Here is a 13,043-nt window from a genome sequence, read left to right on the forward strand (position 1 = left end):
TGGGTTGAAGAAAAAAGTTGAAAGCCATTTTATTCTAGTTTGGCATTTTGAGTTTAGGATAGAGTGCTTGTTCACTGTTAATAGTGAGGCTTTAAAATCAGAGTCCTTATTCTTATTTTGAATTTTCAGATCTGTAATTCTTTTAATAATCTTCCTAGACATGCAAACAAGCAGTCTTTTTAACTGATTCCAGGGCACTTATTTGGGTTCCCATCCCTCCTCTTCAGTCCTTTGAACACTGCGGACTTGATTTTTTTTTTTCCCTTCCCAATTTGTACTGCAGGGAGAAACTGACTGGCATGGGTAGATCAGTTGCATTAGAAAGTGTGTACTCAGATTATTATCTTCTGTAATGATTGATAAACACTAAATATGTGGTTAGGTGGAGTGAAAAGGTGAACTACCTGCATTAATACCAAATCCTCAAATTTATAACCAAAAACACACCTTATTTTTTGGTCTGTCTTCCATGTTGGCTTTATATTTATTTATTTATTTAAAAATTTTATTTATTTGACAGACAGAGATCACAAGTAGGCAGAGAGGCAGGCAGAGAGAGAGAGAGGAGAAAGCAGGCCCCCTGTAGAGCAGAGAGCCCAATGCGGGGCTCGATCCCAGGACCCTGGGATCATGACCTGAGCCGAAGGCAGAGGCTTTAACCCACTGAGCCACCCAGGCGCCCCCCACATTGGCTTTAACAGCAGTCCGTCTGTCAGTTTCATCATTCAGTATAAGAGTCCATGTATCGAGTGACTACTATGAGCAAGGCAAGGATGGCCCATGTAGTTGTTAAAGGTTGTAGTTAATGGAAAGTGAGAAGAGAGGGGTGAGCTGCCTGGGAATTGGGTCATCCAATTATTGTGAGGGTTTTGAGTGGTGGTGTGGTGAAGCAGACAGTGCCTGAGCAGAACAAACCAGTGGTTCCTAAGCTTTTCTCTGATCTTTGCTGAGTGGTTGATCTTATCAAGCAGGTTACTTAAACTGTTTGATTCTCCCTGTCCTTCACTGTTAAATGGGGAAATTCCCACATAGGGTTATTTGGACTGTGACCTATAGTAGTTCAAGTATTATGTATTAATTGTACTAAATGTATTAATTCCCCTCCCCTATTCTTTCATTTCTTTCTTTTTTTTTTTTTTTTTAAGATTTTATTGATTGATTGAGAGAGCACTTGAGCCCACGCAAGTGTGCCTATGTGCGAGGTGGGGATGCAAACATAGGGGGGTAGAGAGAGGGAGAAAGAATCTCAAGCTGACTCTACTCGGAGTGCAGAGCCTGACACAGGGCTCTGTCTCACGACCCGGAGAATGTGACCCGAGCCTAAATGGGGAGTCAGATGCTTAACAGACTGAGCAACATAGGCGCATCATTTCTTCAATTACTTATACAGCTTTTCTTAACTGCCATTAAATACTGATAAGGTCCCATGTTGAGGTGAAAAATGACTACTTTTAAAAGGAAAGTATCTTTGGGGCCATGGTAGCTGCCCGAGAATTGATGCCTAGTGCTTAGTCTTACTTAGCATGAAGTGGCTAGTGAGGCAGGAAGAGTGGAAGAAGCAGAGCTGGCTTCCAGCCTCTGAAATTTGCTTGCTAAACTTTGTATCAATAACTCCATGTTACTATAAATAGCAGTCTTCTTGTTTCTTTGATGTGCTTGTGCCTGGGTTATATTAGGATTATAATCTTGATTTGAGGAATCTCTGTAGCTATTTTTTGTCCCTAAATTAACATTAAAGAATGCGTCTTCTGGGTGCTACCATTTTGTTAGCTTCTCAGGACCTCTTGTCTTTAGTTGTAGAATGAAAGGCTGGGTTAGTTAGCTGTAATTCCTCTAAGCTTTAACATGTTACTGTTTCCAGGAGTTGGGTTTTCTGTTGTTCATTAAGTAATTTATATTCCTGAAAGCATTGCTTTGGTTGGTGGTTGCTTTTCCCTCCAACAGTGTTTATCAAGTTCCCCTGGAGATTTTTTTTTTTTAAAGATTATTTATTTATTTATTTGACACAGATCACAAATAGGCAGAGAGGCAGGCAGAGAGAGAGCGAGAGAGAGAGGAGGAAGCAGGTTCCCTGCTAAGCAGAGAGCCCGATGTGGGGCTTGATGCCAGGACCCTGGGATCATAACCTGAACCAAAGGCAGAAGCTTTAACCCACTGAGCCACCCAGGTGCCCCACCCTGGAGATTTTGTTGGAGTTTTCTTTGTCTTAGGAAGGCAAGGGTTCCACTGAAGATTAGCACACGCGGGCTTGGAGGACTCTCAGGAAGGCACACATGGCTCAGTGTTCTCTGCGCACATTTTGCAGAAGGTGTGGCTGGACAAACCGAGCCCCACTCCGTGTCTCTCCAAATTCTGCTTTGGTTGCTTTTGTTGAGAATACAATGTCTCTTGCCTTGGAACCCACCACACAAACAACTGCAGGAGCCAGCCCCCGGTCCTTCTCACCTGGGAACCTGTGAAAATGCTGCTTCCCATGCCCCACTCTGAGCGATTCTGATTCTAATAAGCCCAGGAGTCTGAATTTGAAATAAGTGTCCATGTTGATTCTCTTGCCAGGTGGGCTCTAAAGCCTGCCTTTTGAGAGCCTCTGGTTTCCAGTGTGCTGCCTTGGCTGTTGGAAAGATTGACAGGGGAATTTTAACTTTATTTATGAACAATCTTCCTCTGAGAATGGCAAGCCTATTTCTTTCTTGTTCATAATTGGGATGAATTTGTGATTTTTATGGAAACCAGGTGATTTTCTGCCTGGTGGGCTTGTCTCTCAAGTCAGACAAAACTCAGTGCTTGTCATTTTAAGACCACTTGCCAGAGGCCTTGTCAGAATTTGAATGTTATACAATTTAACCCTTTTATGTTGGCTCCTGTATTGTGGATTCAGGCTCTTAAGCTAAAAACAGATTAAGTTGGATTTTAATATGTAAATATTTTGTGTTGTATAAATTAGGTAATACTTTAAATGTGTTTCACTCATTGGGCAAGCAGATTTGGAGGAAAAAAATAAGTTTATTTTAGTAACTTGATTATTGCACTAATCCCTTTTCAATGTAATCATCACTACTCAGGGTGAGAAGTTTGGACCCTTCGCTGGAGAGAAGAGAATGCCTGAAGACTTGGATGAAAATATGGATTACAGGTTGATGTGGGAGGTAATGATGACCTAGTTATTTTAAATATTTAATGTTTTTCTTTATACTATTCAGTGCATTTACAAGGCTAAATTAATAGGTATTGATTCTAGTTGACTATTTAAACGCTGGACTGTTTCACTTTTAAGGGACCTGAGTAACTTTAAAGTTTAGCATTGAAAAAATACTGTTGAAATATCTTACTAGACAATTCTTCTAGAACTCTGAAGTTTACAGTTCATCATTGAAAAAGGAGTTTTCCATGCATAAGGATGTTTGGATTATAAAATAAGCATGTTCTTGGACTGGATTAAGAATTTAATTTCTGTAAATGAAATTATACCTTTCCTTTAACTTTTATTTCCCAGTTGTAATTCTGATTTCTTAGAAACAGTTCTGAGCTCTGTGTTGGAATGAAAACACCACTATATTTCAAGAACCGTGATTTTGTGGATAGTCTTTTGCAATCTGAAATTTCCCCAATGCAGGGATCTGTATATGCAAATGTACATCTGTATAAGAATTTTCATCTTAGTTTATGCCAAGTATATTTGTTGCTGTTCTTTTCTAGTCATTAGAAAAAGAAGGGCCTGAGGGATAGAAATAGAGAAGTAAAGGTATAGAGATTGTTGAAGCAAACACTTGGAAAAAACTCATTTCCAAGAACTGTATTTGGTGGGTTCCATGAGTAGGGTAGGGCTGAGAAGTAGGATCAGTAAATCAGAAAGGGATAGAATCAAGAGGTAGAGACTTACACATAAAAAATGAAATAAGTCAAGCAGAGAGTCAATTATCATATGGTTTCACTTACTTGTAGCGCATAAGGAATAACACGGAGGACTTTGGGAGATGGAGAGGAGAAGTGAGTTGGGGGAAATTGGAGGGGGAGACAAACCATGAGAGACTATGGACTCAGAGAGGAACTGAGGGTTTTGGAGGAGAGGAGGGAGAATGGGTGAGCCTGGTGGTGGGTATTAAGGAGGGAATGTATTGCATGGTTCACTGGGTATGGTACATAAACAATGAATTTTGGAACACACACACACACACACACAAAAATAAAATAAAATTTAAAGAAGTCTCTGAATGTGTATTTGTCACTTTGAGTCTGCAGAGCAGCAGAACCAATAGGTTGGAGATACATAGATATAGATATAGGTTTTTTTTTTTTTTTTTTCCCCCAAAGATTTGGCTCACATGATTTTTGGGGTAGCAAGTTGGAATCTATAGGGCAGGTTTTCAGGCTGGAAATTCAGATAGGAGTTGACTACTTTGCAGTCTTGAGGCAGGTCTCAGTTGACAATTAAGGCCTTTGACTGATTGGATGAGGGCCCACCATATGCAGCATTGGTGGTAATCTCCTTTACTTACAGTCAACTGATTGTAGGTCTTAACCACATCTACAGAAAACCTTTACAGCTACAATTAGGGTAATAGTTGATAAATAACTGGTTATTATAGCCTAGCCAGTTTGACACAGAAAGCCATCGTAGTGTATTACCTGCAAACAAAATACATTTTTAATCATCATCAATATTGCTAAAACTGCTGGTGGTGGGGAACGGTGCTTGAGGAAGAGATTCTTGAAAGATTTCTACAGTGCGGGTGATGGAAAATGGAAATTCATACTATAGTCCTCACTAGAAGTGGAAAATGTTTTTGATTTGCCTAATTTAACAAGCTGTTTTAGTTGTTTATTTTATAAATATAAACATATTTTTGGCGTCTTTCACTATTTTTCTATAAGGCCTTAATTTTCTCAGTAAATTTTTTTTTTTGTTGTGAAAGTTTTCAGAAATCAAACATCTATGTGACAAAAAGATTGCCTAAATAAGTCATAAACATACAAATAGCAGTTATTTAAGAGGTTGTTAATGGCTTTTGATGTTTGTTCTGAAATTTTAGTGTGATGAGTTCATGTTTTGCACAGCCGGTTATGAATTGTGAAGCAGATAATGATTGCAATTTTTATTTTGAAAGAAATCCTTGCCTATAGGAAATGCAGGCAGGCTGTCCGTAGCTGACAGTGCAGCAGCGGATCACCCTTCTCCTGGGCTTTTAATGATTTTATATTAGTACTTGTTTTCATACACCCCTACCCCTGTCCTCACTCTGCTGCCCAAAGAACTATTGATTTTATACATTGTAGGTTCAGGTAATGTTACATTCACTTAGTGATTGCTCGTCTCTGTTTTATTTTACTTGCTATTTAATATCTGGATTTTGAATAAGTAATATTTGTACTTTTTATGCAACTCAGAAGAGTATTGTTAAGAGTCTGCCCTGGTGAGCCTGTTCTTTTCACCTAAGATCTTTGATCCTTTTAACCCCTTAGTTCACACGGCCTTCTACTCCTTCCTCTAGTTCTTTCTCTTCCTAGTCTGGTTCTCTGCTTCTGGTGGCATTGGGGGGTAGGGAGTGGGGTTGAGGGGGGAGCCGGTGGGTTTGGGGGCAGGACAAGGGAAAACCTCTCAGTAGTTTGCCTTTTGGGGGGAACATTTAAAAAACAATTGACATCCTTTGAATTCCTAGCCTTAATACTATTACTTTTAAGTTAACCGAATGAGCTGCTTCTCAGCCTTGAGTTTTACGAGTGAAGTCCATTGTTGTTGTTTGGCTTTGGAGGTGCCAGACTCAGAAGGAGCAGAGAGAAAGGAGAATAACTGCTCCTTCTTCAGTTTTCCCGTCATGGAGCCATTAGAGTCTTTTCGGAGGAAAGTAGTGAGCTTAACCCTCTCCGATGGGTGCTTTGGGACTGGTTATTTAAGTTATTTCTAATTTGGCAGATAGCTACAAAGTGAACTGCCTGGTGTTCTCAGACAGGTTGTCCTTCTCCAGCCAGTAGTTAATCTTGTCTAGTGTGGTTATGGGACATGAACCAGATCCTTAGGACAGTCTAGAAAATGGTGTCATGTGAGAGAGCATTAGCATAGCCCTTCCTCAGTCTCTCTTTACACTTGGCTTATGGCCAGCAGTTCTGGTGGAGAAGGCCAGGAACCCTTAGGTGGCCATTTCATGCCAAAGAACTTGGAAGGCCCGGTTAGGAATGAGCCTACAAGTGTGTGCGAGCCCCTGTGGATATAAAGGGATCAAATGGGATCAGTTGATACTGTCTGCTGTAACCTCCTTCTCTTCCTCCGAAAGTATAGGTTGGAAATTTATTGATACCCACTGCTTCAGAGAATTCACCAGCACCTCAGCCTCGTTCTGTGTTGGCCACCAGAATTTGAAATTCAGGTCTGAAGAGACTCAGTCTCATCTGTCCTTAAGGCTTGTTGGTAACCTCGGATTTTTGCTTTTCATTTAGAATTAAGTGCATTGGTAGAAGATTTCTTTCTTTCTTGGGCCTGAGGGCAATCGCAGAGCTTGAGGTTGGAAACCAGTGCCTGATAGTAAATACTTCCTTCCCGTGGATAATATAGTGGCACGAGCCCAGGTGTTTGTATTGCATTCAATTCTGTAGAACAGTCTTTTCGTCTACTTCTTTCCAGGTCATTTGGAGCTTGAAGTATATTTCCTTCCAGTCTGTACCTGCTCAAACTTGCTCTAAGACCAAAATCCATTCATGTACTGTGGCTAAAACTCAATCATCCTTTGTTTTGTAAATCTCTAAGAGCTCTTTTTCTATAATACCTTCTTCAGTATTCAAGGCATAGTGCAAATACTTCCTCTTTAGGCTCTGGGTTATTATGCTTCCTGCACATATATACCTTTAAATTTTGGTACCTGTAGAATACAATACAGATTGTACTTTTTCCTCACCTGCCTATTATTCAGGTATTCCAGAGTGGCTGCTGGTGAATCCAGTGTCTGCTTGAATCCTCCACAAACACCTACGTTCTGTTTTCAGTGGGTCTTCCTTTCCTTTTCCAAGGCATCCCTTTGTATCGCCTGTAGGAAGTTTTTGTCTAGAAACTGGTTTGGTAAGTTCTCAAAACTCGGTGTCCTCCTGATATTTCCGGTGGAGTCATTTGTCCCTATACTTTGCATCTATTGTGAGATCACAAAGGACTCAATCCCATCCCCCTTTCTCTCACTCATGCTGGGTGCATGTTCCTCTCAGTCTTTGAACAGTTCAGCAGGTGTAGTTGGGTACTCAGTGGTATGATCTGATGCAGGTTGAACCAGAAAACGTGCTACAGTTTAGTAATACTGATGGGTAGTCATACAGAGGATGGGCATCTGGACAAAACGGTCTTGCGGTTAGCTAGTTAAGAACTCAACATGCAGAATCCCAGAGAACCAGGTAAACCTGGAAAGTCAAGTAAAATATCTAAATTCTGGGTGATGTTTTTATAGGAAAATATAAAATCTCTCTGACTTAGATATGGGTTTATTTCTTTCTAGCCTTAGAAGAAACGTGTCTACAATTTGGTAGAAAAGTAATCTCTCTGCGTTAAAGAGACAAGCAACACAAGACTTAAACTTTGCTTTTTAAAAAGTCTGTGCTCCTACTCTTAAGGAGCTTGTGGTTTTGTAAGGATTCCAGAAGTAACACATTGTAGGGTGCATAAAGTATGAGGGGAATCAGCTTTACCTGTATGATTGTGACTTAATGACATTTTAAAAATTTTACATTTGTTTACTTTTCTAAATCTATTGCCTTGAGGATTGATGAGGAAAACTACATTTTTAACATCTGAGCTTAGCGGAATTACCAGGGCTATTAGTCATCACATTCTGCTTGGTAGCTGTATATTACAAAATGCAAAATATCAAATAATCGTAGTTTTATTTATTTTTGTCAGTAGAAAAGATTTTGTACCTCTGGGTAAATAACATGCTTTCAAAAATACAGCTAGGGAAATATGATTACAAGATTTGTAAGTGTTTATAAGAATTGTTAATGTCCTACAGTTAGAGTAAATTATTATTTCAAAATAAATGTATATACCAGGTGAACTGGGGCCCCTTCAGTGATTGCTCTTTAAATATGGTTTTTTTTGGGGACCTTCTTTCCCAACCCCCAGACCTTACACACTGGCAATGTGTCCTAATTAATAACCCTTCTGTCTCTCTTTGGTTCTAGCCAAGGAAGAATAGATAGGAGCCAGTTGAAGATTAAAATATCTACCTCATTACTGGGCATTGAGTAACTTCTAAGTTCTTGGCTCCAGAAGACTTGGATTGGAGAATATGACTGGAACCCATGGTCAGAGTGGGGACTTTATATTCTGCTTCTTAAATCCTGGTCTTTGCAGGCAAGAGGGGCCTGCGGAGTAGATTCTGAATATATTTGCCCTTCGACTGCGATGAGAAGTGTGGCCTGACTCCCAGGCTTTGTTTGTAGCAGAGTCAGAATGTGGGAGACCAGAGAGCCTGGATAGAGACAGACAGGTCTGCAGCCTGCTGTAGAAGGCACATCCTGAGACTGAGGGTAGGTCTCCTTACTACAGCAGTGAGTCAGACAGAGAGAGGAATGACCATCAGGGTCTCAGCAGTCAAATGAAGGCAAGGAGCCATGGAGGAGAGAAGCCCGAGGAAATATAGCTCCTAATTCCTCTCTCTTATAGAGGAGAAAGTAAGGAAACATGAAGAGAGGGGTGTAAGAGTTTTTGACTAAGAATACATATTCTTAGAGGTCTTTTTTTTCTTCTCTCATACTGAGAAACAATAAGGACATTTGGAATATTTACAGAGAAAAAAATAGGCATTGTCTTTTTTTTTTTTTTTTTTTTAATTTTATCTGTTTATTTGACAGACCACAAGTAGGCAGAGAGGAAAGCAGAGAGAGAGATGGGGAGGCAGGCTCCCCGCCCAGCAGAGAGCTGGACTTGGGGCTTGATCCAGGACCCTGGGATCATGACCTAAGCTGAAGACAGAGGCCTTAACCCACTGAGCCACCCAGGCGCCCTGGCATTGTCTTTACATGACAAAAGTAGTCATGATAAGTGAAGCATGATAGCATAAATAATAATACCAGGGTCAGTCAGTATTTAGCCTGATTTTACCCTGAGGATTCAGTAAAGCCCTTGTTCTCTTAGGACTTGTATTTTAGTAGGGAAAGTTAGACATAAAACATCCTTAATATGTAATACGATAAGAAGTAGTGATGTGATATAAAGAAAATAAATGATATGAAGAAATGAAATGATATAAAGAAAATAAAATAGGGGAAGAAAATGCATGTCAAATAGGAACTTGAACACATCAATATTCCTGCTGAGATCTATGAAGACAAATTCAATACAAAGATGATTTGCATAATATCAGAGCTGTTGTAGCAGGGAATACCAGAATGTCTAAGGTTCTAGAGGGAAAATGTGGAGAGGTAAAATGACAACCTGCAGCCTCTTTTCACTTGGGAAATTGGATTCTGGATTATAAACAAGAGTCTGAACATCTGATTTCAGCCCATGTAGAGCTGAGTTGTTTGAGCATAGATGAACAGGTAGAGATTGGAGCTCTAAAGGAACTAAAAACATTGCTGATTCCCCTTCAAGACATTTGCAGAATTATGAAACTGCACAGCAGAATGCTAAAGCTCAGTCACACACTTTCAAAAAGTGGAGTGTATTGGTGCCTTGGTGGTTTAGTGGTAGAATTCTCGCCCTCCAAGAAGTGGAGTGTCCTGCAGTCTCATGTTGCTGAGGAGGGGCTCTCTGCACAGCACTTTCAGTTGGAAGCACTGCAGTTCTGTGTTGTAGGAATGTCCTTGACTGAGAGTGGCTAAAGCCTGCCACACCTGCAACCCAGCCTCCAGTGAGCTCACTCCCTAATTAGTTTGTGATGAATGCTTTCTACTCTGCCTGGCAGAAGTCAGAGTAGACCTACTCTGGAGAAACATATTACCTGGATTCTCCAAAGTTTCTTAATATACAGCATCCAGCACTTAATTAAAAATGACTCAGTGCTAAGAGGGGTGCCTGGGTGGCTTAGGCACCCATGAGCCCAATCTGACTCTTGGTTTCAGCTCAGGTCATGACCTGAGGTCATGAGATTGAGCCCTGCGTTGGGCTCCATGCTCAGCACAGAGTCTGCTTGAGATTCTCTCCCCCTCCCTTTGCCTCTCGCCCTGCTCTCTCTTTCTCTGTCTAAAATAAATAAATCTTTTAAAAAAATGACTTGATGCTAAGAGATAGGATCATATGACTAAATCTGAAAGAAAAGCTGGACAATGCAAACTGACTTAAATAACATATTTCAGATATTGTATTCAGATATTGATTAGAATTAGCAAATGAGGCCTTCAAAATGATCATGACTGATATGTTCTAGCAAACGAAGGAAAGATGAAACAGATGAAATAATGAGATGGGGAATTTTGCCAAAAAAATTAAGATGTATAGATGTCAAATGGACATTCTAAGAGAGAAAAAATACAATAACTGAAGCTGAGAACTCAGTATTTGAATTAGATATTAGATATGACAGAGCAAAAGATAGGTTTAATGAGAAAAAAAAGTCAATAGAAAATAATGAAAATGAAGCACAGGGACTAAAAATAAATACATGAGACAGTGAACATATATAATATATCTGTAATGTTATGACTTTTTAGCATTTGAAGGGCAATAGGAAGAAAATAGGACAGAAGCAAATTTGATGAGATAATGGCTGAGAATTTTCCAGAACTCTTTAAAAACCTTCTCTGAAGAAGCTCTGTTAGTCTCAAGCAGCATCAGTGAAAAAAAGCAAAAACAAAAAACAATCTACCTAGATGTATCTTAGTAAAACTGTTGAAAACTAAGGCAATCTTAAAGGCAGCCAGGAAAAAAAAAGAGAGAGAGAGAGAGAGAGAGACAGAGACAGAGAACTTAACTTCGAAACACCAATAAATAAACCAAAAGATGATTTTTGACAGAAAAGATAGTATGATGATAAATATGATCAACAACTATATAATATCTTTAGGGTGATAGAAAATAGTTGCCAATCTAGAATTATATACCCAGCAAAAATATTAAAAAGTGAAGGCATAGTTATTTGAGCATCTTCAAATATAAACATCTCCCTGTGTGACTGGTGTTTTGGATTTATCTCACACCATTAGTCCTAACCTTAAGTCTTTACCCTCTCTTCAAATGAGCAACCCAAGACCACTTCCAAATCCTGGCTAGGGGAAAAATTTGCCACTCTAGACTCACTGAAGAGAGGGAAAAAACAATAGGAGGCATTTATATACACAGATGTGTAAATTGAAATAGACTTTACAAACAAACCAGTGAGAAAACTTTCAAAGTAAAACAAAAGTGTAATGAACTTTGCAGACAGTTAACAAGAGGCCATAACTGATTTCCCAAATCCCAAATTTTGGGGTAATGTGTGTCAACTGTATGCAAATGACTACCTTGCTCAGGGATAAGAAGGAAGAGATACTGAACTATTTCTGAAAACTGAAGTGACAGAATTTGAAGATTTTGAATCATAAATTTAAAAAAAAATTTTTGCTGAAAATCTTTACTTTAAAATACATTCATCTAAGTAAGAGTGGGGATCCATTTTCAGTGTTGACTGAGATCAAATGGGAATCTAGGAATTACTTGATGAAATATTCATGTCAGATACAAAATAAAGTTTTTTTGAAGAGGTACCATGAAAAATCTCCAACTATCTTCACCTTGTTCAACAGTGATTTGGATGCAGGAGCAGGTGAATTAGGAGACTTCATAAAAAGTGCTATTTGGTCAGATTAAAGGACAATTATTAAAGGACAATTTAGCTTCTTATATGGATGATAGAGGAAGGGAAGGAGAAGAAGCTGATTTTCATAATAATAAATAAAACTTGTAACATATTGATGATGAAGGGGATGAGGATAAAGGGAGAAGGAGGTGAAAATGGTGATGATGTGGAAGAACGAGAAATACTAAATAGGAAGACCGGAAGTGGGTTAACAGAATACTAATAGATTCCAGCCTTCCTTTTATTTCTCAAAATTTTATATTATCTGAGAGCAAGTTACCATCTTCTGTATTTTTTGCTTTTGTGTTTGATTGCTTTGTTTTAATGATTTTTTTTAAATGTTTTTCTTCTCTTTATGATATGACTCTCTACTTATGGGAGACTATCTTGAGCAAAATATAATGGGAAAAAGTGTCTATCCATTTCTGATCCAAGTTACTTGTTATCCTTTTTTGTCTCAAAAATGTGAATGCATTGGTGTGGAAATAACATATCATCATGTGCTGTGGGAAAGAAGAAAATTTTCTCTGTTTGCTCTCCTGAAATCTAGAGAGTGTTCATCTTTGTGCTTAAAAATCCTTGGGGCGCCTAGGTGGCTCAGTGGGTTGGGCCGCTGCCTTCAGCTCAGGTTATGATCTTGGGGTCTTGGGATCGAGTCCCGCATCGGGCTCTCTGCTCAGTGGGGAGCCTGCTTCCTCATCTCTCTGTCTGCCTCTCTGCCTACTTGTGATCTCTCTCTGTCAAATAAATAAATAAAATCTTTAAAAGAAAAAAAGAAAAAAAAATCCTTGACTTCTACTTCTTTCTCCAAAGGGCTAGGAGCGTATACTATGTCTCTATATAAATATGGACATTTAGCATTATCACCCTATATCCTATACCCTATATCCTATCCTATATAATGTATATACCTATACATTATCACTTTGCTAAATTAAAAAAAAAATCCAATGAAATGGAATTATATTAAACAGGGAAAGGCTAATTTTGAGGGGTTCGAGTATTTAGTGTTAAAAAAGGGGAGAGAGGATGGGCAGCTGCAAATTTGAAAAGAAATGGCATTAAGTGGGTATTTAGACAACATGACTTGTCTTTGGGTGTGCCTAATTAAATTTATCATGGTACCTTTAAAATAATTTTTTTTTCTAATGATGACGAGTTCTGCCACTTGAAGAATCATCCAAAATTGTGTAAGATTTTTTAGAATTGACATTTTCTGTTGCAAATTTCTTCCTGTTTATTTTTAAATTGTGTTTTTCTTTCATGGAAAAGGAAGGAAAATAGCTCTAAATC

General features: G+C 38.9%; 1 protein-coding gene across 4 annotated transcripts in view; it reads left to right on the forward strand.

Annotated features, from left to right (window-relative positions):
- The window catches only part of PRDM5 (PR/SET domain 5), a 218,565-nt gene that overhangs the window by 23,198 nt on the left and 182,324 nt on the right, over window positions 1-13,043 (forward strand). For 3 of the 4 annotated variants that reach the window (XM_044224094.1, XM_044224091.1, XM_044224093.1), the window contains exon 2: window positions 3,063-3,146. The exons of the other annotated variant lie outside the window; for it this stretch is intronic. In XM_044224094.1, the coding sequence (XP_044080029.1) occupies window positions 3,063-3,146 (84 nt within the window). The remainder of the gene's footprint in view (window positions 1-3,062; window positions 3,147-13,043) is intronic. 4 annotated transcript variants of the gene reach the window in all.

Source organism: Neovison vison, chromosome 11 (genome assembly GCF_020171115.1).
Source record: "Neovison vison isolate M4711 chromosome 11, ASM_NN_V1, whole genome shotgun sequence".
In the NCBI taxonomy this organism is placed as follows: domain Eukaryota; kingdom Metazoa; phylum Chordata; class Mammalia; order Carnivora; family Mustelidae; genus Neogale; species Neogale vison.